At 33.3% G+C, this 26,187-nt stretch overlaps 2 protein-coding genes across 11 annotated transcripts in view; one reads left to right on the forward strand and one right to left on the reverse strand.

Annotated features, from left to right (window-relative positions):
- The window catches only part of LOC134231321 (telomerase protein component 1-like), a 40,445-nt gene extending 39,942 nt beyond the window's left edge, over positions 1–503 (reverse strand). The window contains exon 1 of the mRNA XM_062713257.1: positions 392–503. Within this exon, the coding sequence (XP_062569241.1) occupies positions 392–443 (52 nt within the window). The 5' untranslated portion in view covers positions 444–503. The remainder of the gene's footprint in view (positions 1–391) is intronic.
- Positions 504–2,074: 1,571 nt separating this feature from the next.
- LOC134231324 (sperm flagellar protein 1-like) lies at positions 2,075–25,470 on the forward strand. 10 transcript variants are annotated; one of them, XR_009984538.1, is made up of 9 exons: positions 2,075–2,389; positions 9,103–9,214; positions 10,913–11,142; positions 16,057–16,159; positions 19,657–19,719; positions 20,783–20,821; positions 21,895–22,024; positions 23,693–25,178; positions 25,342–25,469. XR_009984538.1 is itself a non-coding variant. In XM_062713263.1 (8 exons), exons 1-8 carry the CDS (start codon positions 2,230–2,232, stop codon positions 23,825–23,827), a joined length of 936 nt encoding a protein of 311 aa, XP_062569247.1. In that variant the 5' UTR covers positions 2,075–2,229; the 3' UTR covers positions 23,828–25,470. The 10 variants fall into 10 exon arrangements, 9 of the variants coding, with proteins under 9 accessions (XP_062569247.1, XP_062569244.1, XP_062569251.1 ...); XM_062713263.1 differs by lacking the exon at positions 19,657–19,719 and adding an exon at positions 16,801–16,827 and having other exon boundaries at positions 23,693–25,470; XM_062713260.1 differs by having other exon boundaries at positions 23,693–25,470.
- Positions 25,471–26,187: the final 717 nt, after the last annotated feature.

Raw genomic sequence — 26,187 nt, forward strand, 5'->3', positions numbered from 1 at the left:
TTACTCATTTCAACACAATTTTATTTTTTAATTATTACTAATATTTCTGAATGTGTACTTTTATTTACAAAAGTATGAAACTTTTTTATGGTCTGTCTTCAAGAACACTTGAACAGCTCAAAGGAACCTAAAATTAGCCCATTGGTGTAAAGATATGACAAGTTCTCTTACGAAGAAAAGCAGGAGAGGGAACCAGTTTGTTTATAGGCGGTACCAGATTAATTCTGATTCTGACAAAATCGGACCGTGGTATTATGATGACATTTATAATAGATTTAAAAATTTTATTATAGGATATTCTTTTTTTTAATCTGTTAACATGGTTAATACAATATGTACATGTAAGAAATTCATAATATATGTAATACTGGTATATGAACTTTTTTCTTACCAGTGTCTTTCAGTGACCACTTGGACAAAAGTGACTTCCCTGATGTATCCATGCTTCAGAACTTAGAATCCTCACTCCAATTGAAATCTCTAAAGAACTGATCAATAACTGTAGATGCTGCAAAAAATAAAACTGTTACTTTTTTAGAGAGAACAATTTACTGCAGATTGAGATACTAAACATGCTAAAACTAAAAATTTTATCCATATGATATTGGGATTAGCCACTATCTACATGTAAATGGGCCACAATGCTCACCCGAGTTGCTTTGGAACTTGTTGTTCTGCAATAGAAATTCCTAAATTCAAAATTTTGATTGCTTTTTGTGGCTCCATCCCATAACAGAGCTAAGTTTTAAACAAAAATTGAATCTTCACTTTCAGAGGATGCTTATTCACATTAACATGTTCAACATGACTTTACTTTTCTTGAGAAAAGGAGTTTTAAAGATTTTTCCCAAATTAGTCCTATTATGGCCCCATCCATGGGGACATGCTCTGGAAAATTTACAATCTACACTACCCCTGTAAATATTAACTCCCAGCAGACCATGAATTGAAGAATTTACAATAAACAATGCCTCAGAAGTCTTCACATAAGTTTCATCTCTTCTGTTCCAGTGGTTCTTGAGTAAAATATCTTTAAATTAGGATTTTCCTTCATATTTTATTGCAAATTTCTTATTGTGGCCCTATGTACCTTACCCATGGAGGGCATAAATTAAACAATTCACAAACTACACTTTCAAACATAAGTGTTAGCTTTTTAGACTGGTGGTTTTTAAGTAGGTTTTTAAAATTTTTCTTAAAAGAAGTTGAAAATATAAAAAGTTTACAGACGGATGGGGTCGGACAGACGGACACAATTAGTGATCATCAGAAACTAAATCTAGCTCAGGACAGGTGAGCTATAAATGTTATATTTCCTCATAATTTTCACATGGTGCAATAATGTGAAATCTGTAAACCATGTTGACAGTCATAGTTATTTTTAATCACAACATGCTGAAACAGGAAAATATTACTTTGCAAAGCATTTCACTTTTCCTGCTAGAGGACAGGGTTACATTTTTCTCTTATCATGACGATACTCAGAAATAAATAACAAACTAAAATCACTACATGGCTAACCATGCTAACGTCTTCAGTAAAGTCTGAAATGAGTAAATCTTTTCCCCATGTGTATTGCATTCAACAACACGCAGCTTTTACATGCTGCAGCTGTGCTGGTATACCTATTTGCATTATTGCCTACTTGAACAGAATATGTACATTGTAAATGAATAAATGCAGAACGTTAAAGAAAATATTTACCAGTGTTTTCACATCTTTACATTCGAGACAGGCGAGTTGATCGAGTCATAAACGGAATATACTTTTACACTACAGTTTACTCAAAGTGTTGCAATACTTCCGGTACAAATTCTACTTTTATTTTCATTTTTCGCTTCATATCAGAGAGCAAACTAATTATCAGTATCACACAAATATTTACTCAAAATAATCTTCTTTTTTACTGTTATTGTTGTGATCAATACATTATTTATCATATTGTGTTTTAAATAAGTTTAAATTATGAAAAAATGGATAAGTAGTACAAATTTTCAATCTTTATAATTTATTATTCTACTTTCACTTTCCGGGCGGAAATTGGCTTGTTACTAACGACAACAAAGCGGATTTCCACTTTGACCCGTGAGCATTGAAGCGGACAAGACAGTTTCATGGGCGAGTTTGCAATCGGAAGTTCTTATGAATGGTGTATAGGAGTTTGATTTAGTATTTATTGACATACAATTATTTTTTTTTCACTTGACAAATGTACAATTTCAATAAGAAATGGAAACTATAACATTTAGGCGACAACTGAACGGGTTAACACGCGTGGACATGGAAGAATATTTCGATGATGTCGAATTAGAAAATTTATACCAATGGATTGATAGAATTCCATTATCGAGGCCTAAAAAGAACATTGGGAAAGATTTTTCCGATGGAGGTAATGGATTAGCTCAATTATTGCAATTTGATTTCATGCTCATTATATGTGGAGGCATGCCAGGTTAACTTAGGATTTATACCTGGTGCATTCTGCATTTGATCCATTGCCAATGTAATGTAAACTTTCCAGATAAATTACTTTCTTTTAAATATTGCTAAGTTCAGTCTTAATGTAGAAAACTGAAATTGGGTATAGCATTAAATATATCTATATATACTTTTCTTTTTTAATTTACAGAATACACTGAAAAATAAAAATTAATTCTCCCAACAAGTTAAAGGTTTATAACGTAAAGAATTATTTGATTGATTTAGGGCGTAAAAGCCAAATTGTAAAGAACTGAATTTATGACACCCTGGAAACTAAAGGATTTTAGTACTTCATGTTTAATTGCAATTAAAATAATTTCAGAGCTGAAGAAAAATGACGGTCGTTGCATCAGCCCTTATAAATTTTCCAATACCATATTTTTTCAGCAATATTATAATATATCGAAATTCACTATAATCATTTATAATCCCAGGAATAAATCAGGCAGCTTATCCCAGGAATTTGGCAAGCAATAGTATTTACCAATCAAGTTTCTAATTCTTGGTCTTTAAACTTTATCTGTAAGCGAAATATACTTTTTTTTAAAAAAGAATTTAAAAAATATAATACCAGTAAGAACTGGCAGCATAAATCATAATATTTTTATATTTTAAACAAAGTAAAGTTATATATTCTTTAAAGTTTTGGAGAGCTTTACCAAAACCATGAGAAAAAATTATTAGCTAGATCATTGTGGAACAGATATATGCATGCATGCTGATAATAAAAAATACATCATGAGGGAATACTACAAAGTGGGACATCCCTGGCAAAAAGGCACATAGATCCCGGCGATGTGAATTATTATTTGTGTAATGGAAGTTATACACTCTCTCACTCACCTACACTTACATAATGCATGTTATGTACGTATTCCCTCCATTTTCATCGCAATTGAATAATAACTAGTTAATGAAATGTGCCTTTTCTGTAGATAAGTAAGTCATTTAAGTTCAGTATGTATCATCAAACCTGTGATTAACAAATCAAAGTGTAAGCCAGGGGTATTGAAAAGGCTCTATCTTAGAATCAAAGATTAGTTACTAGACCAATATTTTTCACATTAATTTATTGACACAGTGTTGATAAATGGCAGACTTGAAAATTGTTCTGGTGGTTTTCACCAAAGTCTACTCAATAATGAATTGTTAACCTATCACCATTCCAAACAGAAGAAAGTCCTGTGTAAATAGATTTCATGATTATCCATATTTTATAATTGGGTTTGAAATCAAACAAAACATGGAAAACACCGTAAAAATCAATAGAAAACCATTATTGTTGAACATGTCATTTTTTCTGTAACACATTCATTAGAAAATTGAAAAACAAATTTTAAAAAAGCATTAGATATATTTCACAAAAGGTTTTCATTACATATTTCTTTTTATAGTTAACTATATGATAAAAGTTTCTGACAATCTCTTAGCAGGTCATTCCCCTGAAGTTATGTTAATTTCTTGCTTATATTGATTAATTTCCTATATTTAGTTGACCCATTTGATTTGATTACTTCCTGTGATTGGTGACATTTGGTGTGGACATTTTTGTCGCCAATCAGTACATGACATTCAATATTAATAAAACCAATCATTAAGTATTACAATTTACAGCAAGTCAAAAGTCAAAGTCGTCTCAGATTTTTTTAGGAGGGCAATAAAAATTTTCACTTTTACATCATTGTGTTTTACAGTAGACCTGTTTTGATTCCTAGAAATGATAAATTATTTATAATGCACCTCTCTTTTAATAAAAAAAGCAATATATTTTTCTCTTTCCATCATTAATAAATGGTAGTATTTCATTCATAATGAAACACAACTAGTTGTCAGTGGAAACTGCAAATTTAATGACAACATGCATGTACAGTACTATCACTGCTCCCCTGACTCTTTGGACATTTATTAGTGAGAGATTGCCTGATATTGAACTTCTGTTAAATATATTGCATCCTATCCAATGGACCAAGTACTTTTTCTAATTCCATCCATATGTATGAGATATTTTTTTTTTAGTTTATTAAAAAGTATTTAAAAATATAATGGAGAACTATAGTAAGCATGCCCCAAGTATTCTTTATAAAGATAAATTAATGCATACATTTATGTATCTACCATGTTATATTTCACTTCATTAAAGAGCATTAATATTGTTTTATTTATTGAATGGCTTTCCATTAACATTTGAGGTATTGGATAATTATGGACCTTCTTTATTCTTAATTATTTCGCTGAAACATTTCAAATTGAATCTATTTTTAAGGTTTCATGGGTGTTTTTCCTTTCTGACATATATGATAGGATAATATTTGGGCAGGCCATATTTGCCTTTCAGACCTAGCCATCTTAACAGCCTTACCTAATTTCACTTTGGCTGCTTACAGTTTAAACACAAGGCCTTGTCCCTTAAACCACTTCTGTTTTAGACCCTGTATTGGGTAGAAAAGTTCTTATGTAAACGAGAGTTAAATGTCTTAGTTACAATGTTTGAGATAATGAGACAGCTAAATTGTTTGATTTTCTGATTAGCTTTGGAATAGTTTGTTGTTAAGGACACAAAACACCATTTTCTGAGATACCTCTCCATATCTCCCCTGAACAATTTTAAATAAGTCGTAAAGCTAATCAGTAACCATCTCAATCCCTCCCCTTCACTCCACATGCAGAAAATTGAAACAAATTTTTAGCTCACCTGAGCCGAAGGCTCAAGTGAGCTTTTCTGATCCTGTCTGTCTGTCTGTCCGTCTGTCTGTCTGTCCGTCTGTCCGTCTGTAAACTTTTCACATTTTCGACTTCTTCTCAAGAACCACTGGGCCAATTTTGACCAGACTTGGTACAAAGCATCCTTGGGTGAAGGGGAATTGAAATTGTTAAAATGAAGGGACATATCCCCTCGCAAGGGGAGATAATCAAGAAAAGACAAAAATAGGGTGGGGTCATTAAAAAATCTTCTTCTCAAGAACCACTGGGCCAGAAAACCTGAAACTTATATTAAAGCATCCTAGGGTAGTGTAGATATTAAATTGTTCAAATCATGACCCCCGGGGGAAGGGCGGGGCCACAATGGGAAATCAAAGTTTTACATAGAAATATATAGGAAAAATCTTTGAAAATCTTCTTCTCAAGAACTACTGGGCCAGAAAAGCTGAAACTTATGTGAAAGCATCCTAGGGTAGTGTAGATATTAAATTGTTCAAATCATGACACCCGGGGGGAAGGGTGGGGCCACAATGGGGAATCAAAGTTTTACATAGAAATATATAGGAAAAATCTTTGAAAATCTTCTTCTCAAGAACTACTGGGCCAGAAACGCTAAAACTTATGGGGAAGCATCCTAGGGTAGTGTAGATATTAAATTGTTCAAATCATGACCCCCAGGGGAAGGGTGGGGCCACAATGGGGAATCAAATTTTTACATAGAAATATATAGGAAAAATCTTTGAAAATCTTCTTCTCAAGAACTACTGGGCCAGAAAAGCTGAAACTTATGTGGAAGCATCCTGGGATAGTGTAGATTCTAAATTGTAAAAATCATGACCCCCGGGGGAAGGGTGGGGCCACAATGGGGAATCAAAGTTTTACATAGAAATATATAGGAAAAATCTTTGAAAATCTTCTTCTCAGGAACCACCGGGCCAGAAAAGTTGAAACTTATGTGGAAGCATTCTTGGGTAGTGTAGATTTTAAATTGTTCAAATCATGACCCCCAGGGGAAGAGTGGAGCCACAATGGGGGGATCAAAGTTTTACATAAAAATATATAGGAAAAATCTTTGAAAATCTTCTTCTCAAGAACCACTGGGCCAGAAAAGCTGAAACTTATTTGCACATGGAAGGATCCTGGGGTAGTTGATTTCAAAATGTCTTAATTATGATCAGTGGGGTAGGGTGGGGATACATAATGTATTACAAGGGGGAAATCTGGTAAAGAACAGAATGGTCAAAGCTTCTCAGGTGAGCGATGTGGCCCATGGGCCTCTTGTTAACAATACGATAATCCTGCACCAGCATTAAGCTTATTAAATGGACACCCCTTTTCCAAGCTTGCAGTAATAGGCAGGTGGAGCATATGTACAAAGAGAATCTGGTTGAAAGATACTGTAAACCAACTTTTATTCGTGTGCAAGAAATTTTCGCAAAGTTCGTGAGAGCCTTGTCATCGCAAATACATGTATATCTCACCGCAAACCGATCGCCTTAAAGTGTATTTGTTTATTAACAACAGATACAACAGAGGCTTGATTGTGAAAATTAATCGTCATGAACTATTTTATACCTGGTAAATCGCAAAAAAAAAGTCATCACGAAATAAAAGTGTGATTACAGTACCCTGGTCATGTAAAAAAAAAAAAAAAAAGGAGAAAACTCTAAAACTAAAGACTAGGTGAATTCAAATTAAAAGTGCTGGTGCCATTTTTGTTTCGTTTTGTAGATTCCTTGTCTCATACATATAGTTAGCACTTTAGACCTGAATTTGTAGATTTGCCCAAAGTAATTATTTGATATTTTTAAGGGGAGGGGATGAGCTGTAGATATCTAATTTCTGCCCTCTCTAAATTATTTGTACTCAATATATGTAATTACATGTATGTATACTGTAAATCACTTTTTATTCGCGAGAACTTTATTTTCGTGTAATTACGCGAGACAGCGTGCTCGCGAAAATTTATTTCTCGCGTTTAATGGCATTCCTTAAGATTATATAGAGCAATAACCACAATTCGTGAAAATTTTGTCTCGCTAATCAAGAGTCAATGACTATCTCGTGAAAATAATTTGTCGCGAAAATTTAGTGATGTACAGTAGGTAAAACTTTATGAACTGTGTTGTGTATATTTTACATTGTAAAACTATTATCTGATGATAAAACCTTGCCTGTGTTATGTTAAGAGCATTCAGTACATGCTTGAGAACAACATGTACATTATTTATAGCCTGAAAGTTCAATACTAATGACATACGAGGAAAATAATGGGTAAAACTTTAAAAAAGACTTAAATTCACATATTTATGTACATACATTATCTACTGAGAATCCATTGCGCAGTTATGATAAGGCTGTCCGAAGGCTTAAAATGCCTTGAAAATATACATTTTTTTCCGAGCTAGATTTTAATTTTAATATGTAATCTTTGTTTGAAATTGCAGACAACTTGAGATGATAGTTTAACCCTGTTTTACTGTAGAAGTACTTTTTTCCACGTGGTATTAATTTATGCTATGTACGCGGTCACAAATTTTACGCGGAAAATTGTCCAAGCGTACTTAATATAAATGTAAGGCATATAGTGACAATCTAGAAAATCCGCGTAATTTTCTACCCGCAGACTAAACAGATATTGAGATTCCGCGGAATTAAGACCCCGTGGAAAAAAGTACGTCTACAGTATTTTAAAGCATTTCCGTGACGTCACATGACTGTGTTGATCACGTGACGGACATTTATGATATTCCTAATTGTTGGACAAAAATCGCTTCGGCACAAGTGCAAAACAAAAATATTGTGCAAAGTTTGTTACATAGATCAATTCATCGTGATCTCTAGTACATAGAAAGTGCTGGGGGCAGGTTTAATTTTTACTTGTTAAGAAAATATTTTACAAGAAATTCAACTTAATAACATGAAAAGGGGTATTTTCCACTTTGTATCACAATTTATACAAAAATGAATAAACTACACATAATTCCCCAGCAATATTCAGTTAGAGGACATACTTCTCTTGTAGATTCACACAAAATATCTTCAATTTCTCCTTGTTTATCACTTGTGCCAGTCCAATATAAACACGATTTATAAATTCTGACTCTGTCTTTGGACGTGTAAGGGGAGCGTTTCACACATAATTTTTTACTATTATTTGAACATGTGCATATCGGAGAGGCAAAAGGAATAAGGATATTTAAATTTCAAATGTATAACATCATAATAGCATACCCAAGCTTAAATACAATTCTAACTCTTGAATTAAACAACAAGTCCCCAAAATAAATCTACATGCCGTGTAAAAATAATGACATTTTCCCCGTCATGCAAGCTCAAGTATACAGTGACATAACGTCATATTCTATTATGACATCATATCTAGGTAGTTCAGAGAAGTAACTACGGTTTGAACAGTTTGATATTTTATGGGCAGCCTTATCCTAGCCTCGTGTTTAACTTAAATGAAATTTGTGTTGTTATTGATTTGAACATTATCCACAAAGTAGTAGCAAAAAACTAAAGGCAGAATCAATATTTATATTGTTAATTTGAGATCAATTTTAGTTATTCACCTATAAGTATTATTGGACCCCTGAAAATCATTACCTTTTAAGTCATTGAATTTTAATAAAAGCTGATGTGTTTCCTGACACAAATATCAGTGAAGCAAGAAATAAACTTTTGCTAATCATACCACCACTGTTTTTGTAAAAAAATATACAGTATTGGACAATTTATATATACAATCCATAAACAGTACATGATAAAGTAAATAAGTAACCTAATTTTTCAAACCTTTTGTCTTTAATTTTGTTAATTTTCAAGTGACACAAGGCCGATTTAATGGACGATAGATTTTATGTGCTCAAAATACAGTTGCAAATAATTTATTACTAATACATTTTGTTTTATTTTCAGTGCTTATAGCAGAAATTATAAACCACTACTTCCCTAAGCTAGTGGAACTCCATAACTACTCACCCGCTGCTGCCACAAAACAGAAGATGGAGAACTGGTATCTACTGAACAGGTAACTATCTACCTTAACAGGTGTCTAGCTACCTTAACAGGTAACTATCTACTTTAACAGGTGTCTATCTACCTTAACAGGTAACTATTTACCTTAACAGGTAACTATCTACTGAACAGTTAACTATCTACTGAATGGGTAACTGTTTACTGAACATTTTGTGTGTCTGTGTGTCTGTCTGTCTGTCCGTAACAAATTTTCATCAGTTTAATTAGCAATTACTCTTCGCAGATGCTTGAAATTTTAGCACAGTCTTTGCTAAGGCATGCCATAAGGTGGGATTCATATAAAATACATGGTTACTGTATTGAAATATAAGCGATATTTGGGCGAGGGTAAGAAAACGGGATGGAGGGCGAGGCTTGCTGAGCCTTCTTTCGTTTGTGACCCGAGCCCAAATATCGCTTATATTTCAAGACAATTATCATGTATTTTGTTTATCCTGCAACAAAATTTTACATTTGAACGTCCAAAATAAGATATTTCCAACAGATTTAGGCACTTCTCTGCAGTTGAAACTATGGCGCCATGGAGTAAACATTGCAGTATATGTGACGTCACAATGCTTTTAGAATGTTGGAATACATGCACGAGGCTTCATTAGGGCAGTGACCGAATAAAGCTTTGGTTTATTAGGTTACCTTTTTTAGGTCAATGCAAGGGGTAGTTGCAGGATAAATTTTCATAAGCATGCCATAAGGTGGGATTCATATAAAATACATGGTTACTGTCTTGAAATATAGGCGATATTTGGGCGAGGGTAAGAAAGGGTGATAGAGGGCGAGGCTTGCTGAGCACAGATTTAGGCACATCTCTGCAGTTGAAACTATGATGCCATGGCTTAAACAATGTAATATACATGACCTCACAATGCTTTTAGAATGTTGGAATACATGCACGAGGCTTTATTAGGGCAGTGACCGAATAAAGCTTTGGTTTATTAGGTTACCTTTATTAGGTCAATGCAAGGGGTAGTTGCAGGATAAATTTTCATACTTATCCAATGACAACTTTCTATTATCTGTGCATCTGTCCCTTCCAATATGAACATTTATTTCAAAGTTACATAGTAATAAATACAGGATTTTCGCATATGCGATATGCCTGATTTCACAATAGCCGTATCAGCCCTGCAGGGCTGATATGGATTTGGTTGGCTGATACGGGTCAATATCACACCCCTAGTTAATTAAACCTAAAAAGAACAGTAATTGTGATCATACACATATTTTTGGGGGTACATATTCTCTTAATTTTAACATTTTGAATGTAAGGATAATCTCATTGACAAATAAAAGATAATTTTCAAATTACGGATCAGGCACATTTGAAATAGAATTAGAAAGAAACCCAAACTGTTTGAGACAATAAACTATGTACATGTAAAAGGTTTTTGCATTATTATATACTGTACTTATTTTCTTCTCAACTTAATTGTGTACTGTATTTCATTACTAAGTATGTAATAAACATAATAAAACATACCCTTTTCCACATCACATCCTGTATTAGCCCTCGACCAATATCAGCCCTTGGGCCTTTTGCCCTCTTACTGATAATGGTGTCTCGGACTGATCATACAGGATATGATATGGAAAAGGGCATGAACTATTATTCTCTATATATTCACATTACATCAGAGAGGGGGTATTACTAAAGAGCATTTATTCATTGATTTTGTGTTCTTTATATTTAAAGGCGAGTGTTACGGAAGCTTGACCTTGACCTATCAGATGAGGTCATTCGAGCTCTGGCAAACTGCAAGCCTAAAGTGGTAGAGAAAGTGCTGATGCTCCTACGACTTCAGATAGACAAGAATCTGCAGAGACAAGGTAGGAGCCGCATGGAAATTGATGCCAACTTCGCCCAGAGTATGGATCAAAAAGAACAAAAAAAATCCCAATCTGCCCCTGCTGCCGAAAATAGTCGTAAGTCTTGTGTATCCATGTGTGGTCCCTGCCCCAGCACTTTACAACAGGCATCAGGTCAAATCCTCTGGTTTGTACACATACTGAACAAATGTCATCCACTGCATTGAAACAAAATCAGTGATAAATTTGTTAAGGTGTAATGGTAACAGTAAGAACAGTATTTATAGAGGAAACAGCCATGTGATATTCCAAATTCTGTTCAAATTCAAAGATGAAAAAAGCAGTTGATAGCTTTCTTAGATATTATTTTTTTCAGCTTGTTTTTGTGTTAAGTCTTTTTATTTAATTTCATACACCTGAATTGACCCTGATGTCTGCTGGCACTATTTGTGTGGGCCCTCACATTTTCTGTTGTATTCCGGAGCTTTGGACTCTTCACAGCTTATCACTTCACTGCTAAAAATTAAATTCTTGATCCAATCTCCTGAACTTTTAAGGATCTGGTAAAATGGAACTGAGCAGTATTTCTGATGTATATTCAAATGCATATTACTAATTCTCCAACTTTTAACAATCACATTGAATTCTGAGGTTAGTGGGTATCTTTTCTTTTGTTCTTTTAGCTAGAAGATTTTTTATGGGCAATTTCTTAACCATTGTTTAACTGCATATCAAATATTTTCAAAGACATTAATTAAGATGATATGAACTGAAAAATAATTAGTTGTCTTTCCAAAATATTTGCATCATAAGAAAATTGAGACTTTATGTATGTAACCTGTATAATATTAAGAGATAAACTGGTTGCTCTAAGATTTCCAAACTGTTTTATCAAAAAAAAAAAAAAGAAGACCCTAAACGACTACTTTTTCTATCAATTAATCAAAGGTCTGTCCACTTATGCTTATAAACTGATGTTTTGTAGTTAGATGAGTTAGTTGAGGGGGGGGGGGCATTATGATATCGTAAACATTACAAAAAAATCCCTTATTTTTCAAGCTCTCTGTCACTTTGACTTTATATCTCACAATTTTGTGTGTTGTAAAAATGTTTATACTTTACATATATCATTAAACGTAAATGGTACAAACTTTAAAAAATTTCTTGTCCTTAGAATGATTGGCTTATTAAATTCAAAGGGAAAAAATTCCTCACATAGATGAAATTTCAATGAAATTTTCCTTCAACTAGAAATAAAAGCTATAATACTAAGAACGTTCATAAGTTTAAAGTTTGAATTATAACTGTATGACAGAACCTAAGCTTGGCTTACCAGTGGAACTTGGAACAACTATTTTTTTAAACTTTCTAGTTCAATAAATTTAAAAAAAATTATCTCTTGCAACATTGATTCAAATCCTGAAATAAAAATTCAGAAATTAAAAAAGTAATATCGTGTTTTTGGCTTCATTTGACAAAAGCTGAATTTGGAGAAAAACTCCGAAGTAATGAGAACAAATGATCATTTATAATGTATGAGTGTTGTATCCTATGAAATTGCATAAGACTCTCATGTTAAGACACATCTTATATACTCTGTTACAAGTAAAGTCACTCAGTGGATCATGCATTATTGTAAAAATCTTTTCACAATTCTCAATCTTTGTATACTCTAATATATCATTTTTCATGACTTAATTTTTTTTAGCTTTGTTATTTCTGAATTACGGTATAAAGATGCTAAATTGTTGTAAATTCTGAATATGCTATTAAAATGTCACTCTTGGAATATTAATTTACATATGTCAAGAAATTGACTTCTCTCTTAATATAAAATATAACTTGAAAAGGCCCAGGGTCTATTATTGGATCATTTCATACCGGTAAATATTTTTTTTCACACATGTTATAATTGTTATATAAAAATAAACAAAAAGGTCCACTGTTAAGTGAAATCAAGCAGTACGTTCTTTAATAAAAGCAGATAACTTCTGTTGGGCTGAAGCTTATTATATTTTACAGGGATTATTATAATCCCCTAAATAGAAATACAATGGCTACTTCTGTCAAAATGTGGGGGTTTAAAGTACTTGTGGATTATATAAAACCTATAATACCCAGAGACTTCTATCTGAAATGGTTCCACTTCTTAGGGGGCCAAATATGACCTCAATTCTCCATTTTAGTAGTAAAATCAATAAACTATTTGATTTTATGTTAAATACCCTAACAGCATAAATGTCCAGTAATTATTACATCCTTTCTATCCATAATCAAATAGTAACAGAAGGTGACAGGTTGTTCTATCTAGATATTTAGTTGTTACACAAGTAGCTGCAGAACTGTAGCTCTTCAGAACAGAGCATACAGACAGACAGACAACCAGAGAAGAGGCAAAGAGGCAAATCTAGTAACAGATTGGTAGTGTGTCTGTCTGTATGTTCTGTTCTAAAGAATTGTAGCTCTGTAGCTATTACAGTATAGGTCCAAGATGTAGCATCACAGAATACCTGTTGTTCGAGTCGTCATTGATTCAGACCACATTGATCAAAAAACCTTGTTATTGTTTCTTATGATGATTTCATATTTTATCAAGAAACCTCTGAGATACTGCATACAAGTATAAAAAAATTGTATAGCTGTTCCTTTGTTGATGAAAGACGTGCTATAATACACGCAACCAGGAGATGTATCAAAGTCTTTGGTTTTTAAATTCTAAACAATTACTCAGTGACCACATTTCTTATGATGGTCACTTTGCCTTTAATGGTTTTAAATTAATCCCTGCTCAGATTTACTGTTCTTTTATCGGTAACGCTACAGATTAAGGGCTAGAATATAGCTTTCTGACAATAGGCAGTAATTTTAGAATTTTTCAATTGGAAACCAGCACTTAGAAAATAGTCAACAATGTTGCCAATGACGTATCATTGAATGGCTTTTGAGTGACAATTTTTTTCCAACCAATTTGTCTTTGGAAATCATTTACGAGTTGTGGGATTGTAATTGTGGCTTGGCTTTTCTAGTTTTGATGGATTTTAAAAAAGCATGTAATTGAGAAATAATTATGGACTACTCAGGGAGATATAAGCGATATTCACGAACTGACTCAAAAGACAGTCGTAGTAAACTAAGTTCTAAAGATAGTGGCAATGCTTCACTACCTACCAAACCAGGCTCAATGGAAAGTTACAATACAGCATATACTAACGGCAGTCGAACCTCTCGCAAAGAAAGTGGGGAATTTAATGCAACTTACAGAGGTAACGATTTAAACAGGAGACAGATAGAGAACAATAATGTGACCGGGCAGCAGAGACGGAGTGGTGAACTTAGTGACAAGCCGAGGGAGGCAAGAGATGTTTATCCTAACTATAGGCCCAGTAAAGGGGGTGGAGAATATAACAGCAAGCAAAGTGGAGAAAACGGCAGTGGTAAACGAGCAATGAAACCCAAAAATCAAGGAAAACAAACCAAAGAACCTGAATCAGAGAGGGGTAGGGTAACAGTATAATTAAACGAATAAGTCACAAAGCACGAGTCAGAAAGCCTCAATCTCAAAGTGGACTTCTTAATTGTACAAACAAATCAAACGTTAGTGGATTTCTGTCAAATAAAATCAGGGTCTTATCTGGCAGTTTGAGAATGTTTAATCTCATTTGGTTCATATGAATTCTTCCTCTACACCAGAGACCAATAAATGCTCACAATATACAGAAAGTCAAAAATTCAACTTTTTGGGAAATTTTTTGAAAGGCAGAGGAAAAATGACTATGAATGCTAAACATGGAAGCTCATATAATTATGAATTTTTGATACTTAATGTTGTTCCTCTGTTTGAGGGTTGAGGATATGGTAATATTCTCAGCAGAACTTATATAAGGACAACTGTCTGTCCTGTAAAACAAAGTGTCAGTCTCTAAAAATAAGAATGTAAAACGAAATCCTGAGTGTCAGTTGTAATCCATTATTTGTATGATATTGATCTGATGTGTCAGTGTTTAATGTTGTTAACGGTTTTTGCCACACTTATAATGAGACCAAAGGTTTAGCTGCAGTAACCCCTAGTTTCAGGTGCTGGGATTTGTACGGTAATTGTCTCTCTCCTGTTGGCTCTTCATTGATCGTACAATCCACTGGTATTCACATGTTGCTAGGTAAATCAGCATTGCCAACACTAGAAATCCTACATCTGTTATACTGTTTCTTTTTTAAGTGAAAAAAACTGAATGACTGTCAATTAAAATGATCTGATGACTGTAGGCTATAGAGAAATTTCTTTTTGATAATTGGAAGTTTAAATTTCTCCGCTGAAGGCCATGCACTGATAAAGTGTCTAATATAAAGAAAACACAGTTTAAATTCCTTGATATTTAAGTCTGCTTAAATAAAGAAATTGACAATTCATTTTCAGAGAGTTACTTAAACAGAGAGTATCTGATTATCTTTATGATTAAAAAACTTTACCTAAATGTGAAGAGGGTTTGTTAGGCTTTAAATTTCTAAATGCACTTTAAAAGGTTCTAGTTGTGATATTCATAAATGTTGAAGTGAAAAGAATATGAAAAACTTTTCTTCTTTTGTATAAGAATTGTACAAAGGCTTCCTATAAGTGTTTGTTCATGAAAATGAAACTTTATTTATATAGACCTTATATTAAACAGCTCCTTGCTTAATATTCATTGACAACATAAACCCTTGTAAAATTATTCCTTTCCTTTGACTCTGTTTATTTTTGCTTTTTTTCACTTTGCTCTATTTCATATACCGGTAATATGAGGCATGTCTAAAAGTCTACATTCATGAAAGCGGCTCATAAGTGCTTAACTGCTTTATTGATTTCAAGTTCCTTGCACTGCGCAGAAAACACTGAGCCACTTAACAAACAGTTTAAATTAATTCTGAAACTTTTAATGCATAATTTATCAAGTCTTCATTGAATGTTTTTACTGAAAACAAATTGTTCAATAAGGTTATTAAATACAGAGTTAAAGTGCAGATATTTAATTTTAATTTTCCTCTTTCTTGCAGAGGCGTTAGTTCCAGTAAAAACAGGGAGGTCTTCACCGGGAAAACTGGCATCTCCCCGCAAACTAGGGAAGGGAGAAATCCCCCACAACCATCCAGACAGATCGTAAGTACAGACCCAATAATCCCAGGGTACAGCAATAAATCAGGGGAGGGGGATATACAATAGTTCAGAAGCTGAAGCAGGTCTATGACGAGTGTTCCCATGGAAGCTACATGACTGAGGTCAAGGTCAAGTGAATAAATGCGATATTTTCCACCCTAGTCACAGTAACCATTTTTCCTCTCAGTTTCCTTCACGGGAATGTCTGCAACATGAAAACAGTGTCAAACTTGGCTCTCTTTATGCTTCAGATAATTTCAAAATATCTTTGTTTTTTTTTAAAGAGAAATTAATAATGTAAGGGCCCTGGAACAAAGAATTCAGGTGCAGTCACAAACTATTTTTTTGTAAGTTAAAGCTTTTGGTCAGCTCTTTATGTTCTCTGAAATGTGTTGTTTTCTTGTGAAAAAAAGTATAAGATCAAAAGAGCAGAAAACATTATCACCTAATTAAAACATACAGTTTATACATGTGACAGAAAAGTGAACAGACCATTCTTCAAAGTATAAAATCTCAAAGAGAAAAATTCTAGGTATAAGGAATTTTTACTGGAGTAAATCTTATCTTTTATATATAATTCTCATTCATAATTTCTGAGCTAATTGTTCAAGGGATATAACTCTGTGTTATGTAAATTACATCAGGAAAAAGAAAGTGGAGCCAATACTTTGGTAAAATTCTGTAGTATTAATACGACACATATAAGATATATTTAGAGTTTTCCCTTCACAAATGCTTTTTTCTGCACACATTTTTTTTCAATAAAGTTCAATGATGTTAATAAGGATCAATATGTTACTTTTAATTACATTTATATACATGTATATTAAAACATTTACTTGATTGCACACTTCTTAATGTTGTAAAGAAATTAATGAAAAAAAATTAAGCTGCTTATCATATGATTTGCTATTTAAAATAAGGTCTGTAAAAATAACAACTGTAAATTTAGGTAAAAAATAAGTGTTAATTTAAAAATTCTACCCGTGGAATCTTCTGTTTGTTTGATTGGATAATTTTCAGTTTTGAGTTTGATGCTGATATTTATCAAGAGACAGGTGAAATGCCTGAGGGCTACTTTTTTGTGTCACACTGAAATGGTTTCTGACTTGATCAGTAATTTAAGTGTCCTACCTAAATAATAGATTCAGTGTCTGTTTTAGCACTAGAACAGTGTGGTACCGGTACATGAAATTTAAATAAGTACTAGTAAATGTAATTACAAAAATCATTACCTGCGTAACTGGTTCATATTTATTATCAACAAAATAACCAATACGTAATTAAGGCTTTTATTAGCTTACCAGTGTGCTGAAAGCTCACTTGAGCTTTTTGATCAATGGGTGTCTGGCATCTGTCTATCTGTCTGCCAGTCCTCCTCACATTTTCAACTTTTTCCAAAAGAGAGGTCTTGTTTCAAGAAATTTATACGAAAGCCCTACCTATTCAAAAGTTATGACCAAGGTTAAAGTTTTTAAAAAGTGGGTCCAACTCTTAGGTCAAGATCAAAAATATTTATAACAGGAAAGGTCTTTTCAAATGAATACACATGTGAAGTATGAAAGCCCCAGCTCCAACTGTTCAGAAGTTATGGCCAATGTTAAAGTCTCATATTTTTTGTAAAAGTAAATCAGACCCAAGGTCAAGAGGTTAAAATTGGTGGTACCAAAAGAAAGGTCATTCCCCAAGTAATACACCAGTGAAATATGAAAGCCATAGGAAACTCAATACTTATGGGCTAGGTTTTTACAAAGACAGAGAGACAAACAGATGAACAACAAACAAACCAGACAGGACAAAAACAATATACTCCCGGGATCTTTCAATTTCAGGGGCATAAAAATCTTTGAAAATCACAGAATAAGATGAAACTTAGCTAGAAGTTTTCTGAGGTATTGCAGTTTGTGAATTGTTCAGAACATGGTCCCTGAGGAGTAAGGTGGGGCCACAATAGAGAGGATTTTGTAGGGAAAACTCTTCTCAAGAACAGCATAGTCATGATAAATCATAACAGTTCTAATGGAAGCATCCTCTGATTATGAAGATTCATTTTTTTTAAATCATGACCAGTTTTAGAAGGTATGTAAGGGTGAGAGGGTGCACAAAAGGCAACCAAAATTTTAACATAGGATCACATTTAATTTGGGAAAAAAGATTTGATGCTAAACAGTAGGGCCAAAGTGACTCATGTGGGTGTTGTGGCCCATGGGCCTCTTGTCATTTTATAACTTTCTTTTTATTGCTCTATTCTCATCTGGCTCCTTATTTCTTTCCAAATCATTAGAACCAACTTATATGTATATACATGTATTACCACACCTAACTATGAGATATACCTCTTTATTTAGGTACAAATTCTCTACGAGGGGTTATCAAAATGTTTGTGGACTGAGCTATAGAATTAGTACTATATAGTCTGTGCTTTTAAAATTTATATGGAACATAAAACAACAAAAAATAAAGAAATGTTGAAAATTTTAGCCTGATACGTTCATTATTTGCTAAATTATTATAAAATATAAACTACATTATATGGTCACCCGGCGCTGTCGTCGTTTTTTTTTATGACGTCCGATAACGTCATTGTTTTTTCAATGTGTTCTTCTACCCCATACACTTTTTTGATGAGATTCCCTGGAGCTGAGTAAGGACTTAAACCTGCCTTGTTTATATGACTTTACAATGTCATGAACAGTGGCCTTCAATGAATATAATATTCCAAATGGATTAATACATAGGGAGAGATCCGCGCTTGATTGTGCCGGCATATTTTGCTTTTGGGAGTTCAATACCTACAACACATGATCAACGTCATTTTTTGACGCGATTGATTTTTCACACCTTGACTGCAAATCGAAATAAACGGTGTATCCCTTTTCCATCTGAATCTATTGTGACATTAAAAGACAAGTACTCTGGATGCATATTATTTCTCTGTAGCCATTTTCAAAATATTTTAGGTCTATACCATTTTTTTCAGGGGCAAAACTTTATAAAATGTTGGAAACGGAATCCCTCCCCCCTTTTTGACGTCATTTGTTTGGACATTCCGTGAAAATTTACGATAAAATTTCATAGAACATCCAGAATGAAGTGAAAATTTCATATTTTATTGAACAATTATGTCCCTACACATACCTTAATTAACGGGATTTTTGGATGTCAAATGATTATTTCAAAAGAGTTTTTCTCAGTTCCACATAGATCGCAAAAACGTCATGTGCGAGGTAGCGCCGCCTGGACATACCATTGCTCACAAAAACATGACTAATTTATTAAAAAATAAAATCTATGATTTATGGTTTATTCTTTATAGAAAAGATGATGCTAACTAGATATTTTAAAATTCATTGATGTGCCTAAAACGGTTTTAATTTTATGACGCTAGTCCACGAACTTTTTGATAACCCCTCGTATATGTTACTGGACTGATTATCACTGACAAAACTTTTGAATATGTGAATAACAATCAGTGATTAGAGTTACATAAACTGTTTCAGAATTACAGCAATAAGACTGAAATCATATAGTCCTGGGAGATTTGACATAATGGAGTATCCAAGGTATATTTGTTTGGTGGAAAATGTGGGAGGGGCCGGGATTTAATATAAAAATATGCAGGTGTCTGGCCATATTGCTGCAGCAGCATCAAAAAGATAAAAACAACTTAATGCAAACATAATTGAAACCAGCACTGCTTTTGACAATAATTGTGCTAAGCAATATGGTGTGATTTTAGGGTAAGGTGAATTTTGAATGTTACCATGGTTACCATGCAGTGATGTAAGTTAATTATTTTGTGTGTTAATTGGCATGAGGGTGACTGATGCTTATCAAATAATTGTACAGATTTAACAATCTTCACTCAACTATAAAACATGAAATGCATGGATATAATATATTATGTATATGTATTTGATCAACATAGTGAACATACCATGGGTTTCAATTGTGATGAATATTCTATAGAAATGTTATATAGTCTAGATTTCTTCTTTAGAGATCCTTTTTGTCCTTCAGAGAGACCTTTTAATACCGGTAGTGCAAACAAATGGTTTTGAGAAATATGTATCTAAATAGTTCCATTCTTTGCCAGAGTTACTGCCCTTGCTTGATCCTTATAAACTGAAAACTGGTCAATTCAAAGATTATTTATTAATAAAATAAAAACAAACCTTTTTTTTCATTTTTTCAGGAAAATAATTTTTGTCACGAAAAAATACCAAAACTGTTTCTGTATTTATTATTCACAAATTACTTTTCAGTTTTGGATAGCAATCTTTAAGATTTTCTTTAAAAAAAAAAATCAAAAATTAAAGCATTTATTTATAAGTTTTATAAAACTATGTGGCTTAGCTTATATTAACCTTACATGCATTTTAAATGTTGTGTTGTGTATTTTAACATTTTTTGTAAAAGGACATTTAATAGTTGAAAAAAAGTGAACCAAAATCATAAGTACTTAAGATTAGATTGATTCATCTAAGGCTCCGACATATATATGCTGCAGTTCATGTATACTAAAATTAAAGTAAGGTTCAGTAGAAGAAAATGATAACATTACTTTTAATTTAAAAATGTGAGTTTTTCTCTGAGATTTTGATATATTTACTCCATATTTTGAAGTATTGGTGTAAAATCAAAAAGAGGATTGGATGATATAGGGTAAGAAAACACCCGCCACCAATTAGTAGAATCATAGATCACTGTATTTAGTCAGACTGCAAATCACATCACTGGCTTATCTCCCCTTGATGTTTATATATATATATATAATCAGAATACAACTATAATATTCATTTGTTCAAAAAATATGCTTTGATAAAATATCAGTTTTTAATAGCAGGTGCTTTTAAGGAATTAGAGTTACTAAGTTACTTTATTTGTAACTGCATGACTGTATACATACTTAGTGACAAGAACTAATGGATTAGATTATTGCAAAAAAGTGCAATTCATATTTTTAATGCCTGTTTTTTGACAGACTTTATATTTTTTAAGATTTCAGTCTATCAGTCTGTACTTGTTAGCATTCTTTGGTGTCTGCCAATTCACACTGAGTCAGCTCCATCCACCAAGCCTTCTCAGTTGATGCATCTTGGGATGAAAGTATGTCACAACCTAAAAGTAGGTCACCATGACCTCATTTCAAAATTTAGTGACTGTGCAAGATCAAATTGTGTTCTTGCACCCTTAGATCTTGGAACGTCAAACTTAGTCAGCTAAAGCATCTTGGGTATTGTGTGTGATGCAACCCAGAAGAAGGTCACTTGGGGGGGGGAGGGGGCTTTCTTTTTAATGTGCCTTTACATATCAAATAGTGTCCTGATCATATCTTGCAATTTACTGTGATGCTTAGGACAACCAAACACTGACAGTTGATGCACCTTGTAGGAAAGGTGTAAAGCAATGCAGAAGTAGGTTACCTTGGCCTTATTTTGTACATATTACTTAGTAATACATGTAAACCATGTGCAGAGCTTTATCTTACGCGAGGAATTTTATAGCTATAGATAGTCAGATAGTGTTTGGATGGGGATAACATGTACCTTAAGCTGTGTATTTCATTTTTTATCACAGAATATCTCACATTTTCATTTTTTTTGTTAGAACCCTAAGTTCATTAATGGCTACAACAAATAGATATTATGAAATCCTAATTATCTATTTTTTCCAGTAAAAATAAAATGGACATTTTGCTATAGGATGAGTTTAAAATCAGTATATATTCTTTTCAGTTCTTACCACTTTGAGGGTAAGGGATATTTTGATCCTTCGATCTACATCTACCCCACGTCAGACAATGTGCCCCGCAGTTATCTCGAGGAGAAGGAGATGGAATGCCTGGCTAAGGATGAAACAATTAGAGTAAGTAACAGATCATCACTGATACCCCAGTGTCTAAAGGCTGGGTAGATGTCGGATGTTTGAGACATGTGCATTGTCTCAACAGTCCCGAGTCCACTCATATCTCAGATCTGTCCTATTTTATCAGATTATGCTTTACTCGCATTGGTCAATGATTTAATAAGCCATGAAATTCTCGTTCTCTTATACAAACTCTGCCAGAATGGGAGAGGGTATCATACACTGTATGACTGTGGTGTGTATGAGACTTGTAGCTGATACATGTAATTGTTTAAAATATACTGTAGAAGTACTTTTTTTCCACATGGTAATGGTATTAATCTACGCTATGTATGCAGTCACAAATTTTCCGCAGAAATTTGTCCAAGCGTTCTTAACAAATGTAAGGCATAAAGTGACACTCTTTCTACCCGCGGATTTAACAAAAATTGAGATTCCGTGGAATTATGACCGGCCCGTGGAAAAAAGTATGTCTACAGTAATTTGGATCTGGTGTCTATGATGCAGTGTCACAGTAAAATTGCATAATATATTCCATGTCTACTGCAATTGAAATGCAAGGTCAAGATTAAGTTGAGTAACTGGTAGGTATTCCTTGTATTACTTGTTAAATGCTGATAGCTAATTATTTTTACAACACTGTCTCATAATAATCAGCATTTATAGGGACCTACTACTGGTACATGTAGTTTCAAGACACTGGTACGGTAATTCACTAGAATTTATCTTAGATTTCAAACTGACTGCACATGCAATAGATCTGTAGAGAATAACTAAATGTGTGTGATAATATTACAGAAGATGGGGTTTGTAGAATTGTTCTGCACTTATTTTGTAGATTTTAAATACTAAAGTGAAGAGATTAGAACAGCTAAACAGAATTAAAGAGGAAAGAATTACAGACATGAAATTCCAGCTTGTCAATGACTTTAAAATCATGCATTTTACCAACAGAAGACATTACCTTAAATAATTTAGTCTGATTGCACAACCTTAACCCATAATTATCTCCCTTTGATTTATTTATTTTATCTGCATATTTTTTTTTCTTTTGATTTTTTTAATTCCAACTACTAGCAGTGACAATCACTTATATCCTTACTAATATACTGTATCCCAAATGAATGCATGAATTTTTTTTTTTTTTTTAGATTATAAAAACAAAAAATTATTGAAGCTTATTTGGATTTTAATGCTCAGACAGATTGCAACAAAGAGAAAAAGAGAATTGCTTATCAACTGCTTCAGATTTCACAAGAAGGTGGGAGGGGATATATTTTTTTCATTTGAGAACAAAATCATTAATGAACTGAAGAATTTTCCGTTTTTTGTAGATACTGAATTCCAAAATCAGGCGATTAGAACATCTTATACAGCTTAAAGATACGCGGATTCTTGAGCTCCAAGGACAATACTCTCGCGAGCAAAGACTGTATTATATGGCCGCTAGAAATAACATCTTACGATAACCCCTCACACATTCCACTCTAACTCCCTCTAATTTCATTAACATCACTGGTTTTTATTTCAGTTTTACATTTTTTCCTCTGTATATCATATCTTCTTTGTTTTGTTTAGTTTGTTCATTCTCAGACTTTAAATGCATATTCTGGAATCAGGGAAGCCTATTGCATGTTCACTTTTTTTTTCTCATGTCATATTTTGTAGATGCTCAATTCAAAAATTCGAAGACTTGAACACCTCTTACAGTTAAAAGATACCAGAATGTCTGATCTACAAGGACAGTTAGCAAGAGAGCAGGGTTTGTACTACGTGACCAGCAGGAAGCACATTATTAAATAAGATACTGCTCACCAGCATGAGCAGCATGATTCAAGCATGTAGTCAGATTGGATTCGCAGCATGAAAACAGCATCTTGAAATATTTCATGAGACCATTCTCTCTTGCTTATGTCTTTGTATGTATTGTCTCATCATACATGTACATATTATAAGTAACCAATCACAAGTCCCCTAACAAATGGTGTGTGGGCGTCTCCTACTAACTTATAGTACAAGCATGATCAGTGGGGAAGGATTGTGCCGAATCGACTGTGATATTTTTCTGTGATAATTCAGATTATCAGTGTATATATTGCCATCGAGAGTTTGCAGTTGTGCTTATTTATTTTCTGTTTTTGTCATAGAAGTCATGTATTAAAAATCATTTTCTTTTTCCCAAGACTATAATCAAGGTAGTCTAATCTTTTTTATGTATATAAAACTATTAGGGCAGGAATTAAGAACTGCCAGAATTTTGTAATGATACCCAGCAGTAACCATCAATTTTAAGTCACATAGATTTTATGAGGTAAAAATATTTATTCACTTGATAACTACTGCTTAAGGGTTAAATAGATATCCTATTTTCTGGATTTCTGGAAATATCCCCCCTCCCCCTCCTGAAATGTAAGAATTTAACCATATATATTTTTAAAACGAAATATTCCCCTCATCCCACCTATTTTCCCCCTTTGACATTTTTGTTTCGTCAGATCCTAGAAGTATACATGCATACTTAACTATAGTATGTTTATATTTAGTTTATTTTTTTCATTGGGAGAAGGAGGTAGGAAAGGGAAGATGCTAAAATGATAAGACTTGTGAATAATTTATCCATCTATACCTCAGTATAACAAAAGTTTTAACTAATACCAAGTAAGTTACGAAGTATTCCATGTTTGCCAAACTTTTGTACATAGAGGAACAGTGCCTAAATCTTATAACAGCTAGCGAATCTCTTTAACTGCCTTTGTTATATTCTCTAAGTACTAAATTTCCAATACCCAACAAATACTATGTGGACAGGGAATTTCTTTGTAAATATTTAATGTAATCCATTGTAGACAGCCATTTTGTTTGAACTCTCCAAGATTTGCTCACACCTTGTGTTCTCTCCCTTGTTTTGTCTGGCCTTTTGTTCAAGTTTTGTTTTAGTAGATTTTTTTAGAAATGTTACCTGCATGTTTTTATTAATTTTTACAGATTTTGTTATTATGCCCCCCTTCGAAGAAGGGAGGGCATATTGCTTTGCTGCTGTCTGTCGGTCTGTCGGTCGGTCTGTCGGTCCACTTAGTTTCCGTTCATTTTCTTCACAACCCTTGCACATACTGAAATGAAATTTGGTATACAGATATATCACATGAATATCTAGGTCAAGTTTTGTTTTGGGTACAATCACACCTTATTTGACAGAGTTATGCCCCTTGGACTTAGAAAAAATTTCAATTATTTGCAGTTTCCGTTCATTTTCTTCGCAACCGTTGCACACACTGAAATGAAATTTTGTATACTGATATATCACATGGATATCTAAGTCAAGTTCTGTTTTGGGTACGATAGCACCATTTTTGACAGAGTTATGCCCCTTGGACTTAGAAAAATTTCAATTATTTGCAGTTTCCGTTCATTTTCTTTGCAACAGTTGCACACATTGACATGAAATTTGGTATACAGATTTATCAGATAAGTATCTAGGCCAAGTTCTGTTCTGGGTACGCATCATTTTTGACAGAGTTATGCCCCTTGGACTTAGAAAAATTTCAATTATTTGCAGTTTCCAGTCATTTTCTTCACAACCATTGCACACACTGAAATGAAATTTTGGATACAGATATATCACATGAATATTTAGGTCAAGTTCTGTTTTGTTTATGATCCGCACCATTTTTGACAGAGTTATGCTCCTTGGACTTAGAAAAATTTCAATTACTTGCAGTTTCCATTCATTTTCTTCGCAATCGTTGCACATACTGAAATGAAATTTAGCGTACAGATTTATCAGAGGTATATCTAGACCAAGTTCTGTTCTGGGTACGATCGCACCATTTTTGACAGAGTTATGCCCCTTGGACTTAGAAAAATTTCAATTATTTGCAGTTTCCAGTCATTTTCTTCACAACCATTGCACACACTGAAATGAAATTTTGGATACAGATATATCACATGAATATTTAGGTCAAGTTCTGTTTTGTTTATGATCCGCACCATTTTTGACAGAGTTATGCCCCTTGGACTTAGAAAAATTTCAATTACTTGCAGTTTCCATTCATTTTCTTCGCAATCGTTGCACATACTGAAATGAAATTTAGCGTACAGATTTATCAGAGGTATATCTAGACCAAGTTCTGTTCTGGGTACGATCGCACCATTTTTGACAGAGT

The sequence above is a fragment of the Saccostrea cucullata genome, unplaced genomic scaffold (assembly GCF_032062105.1).
Source record: "Saccostrea cucullata isolate Sc308-1 unplaced genomic scaffold, CSIRO_AGI_Scuc_v1 ctg32, whole genome shotgun sequence".
In the NCBI taxonomy this organism is placed as follows: Eukaryota; Metazoa; Mollusca; class Bivalvia; order Ostreida; family Ostreidae; genus Saccostrea; species Saccostrea cuccullata.

What these genes read in the sequence shown, in the direction of transcription:
- LOC134231324 (XM_062713260.1), top strand. Translation starts at nt 2,230, where the DNA reads ATGGAAACTATAACATTTAGGCGACAACTGAACGGGTTAACACGCGTG. An exon ending in CCCTGCTGCCGAAAATAGTC is followed by an intron (nt 11,143 to 16,056) that starts GTAAGTCTTGTG and finishes TCTTTCTTGCAG; the next exon opens with AGGCGTTAGTTCCAGTAAAA. An exon ending in AGAGGATTGGATGATATAGG is followed by an intron (nt 20,822 to 21,894) that starts GTAAGAAAACAC and finishes TATTCTTTTCAG; the next exon opens with TTCTTACCACTTTGAGGGTA.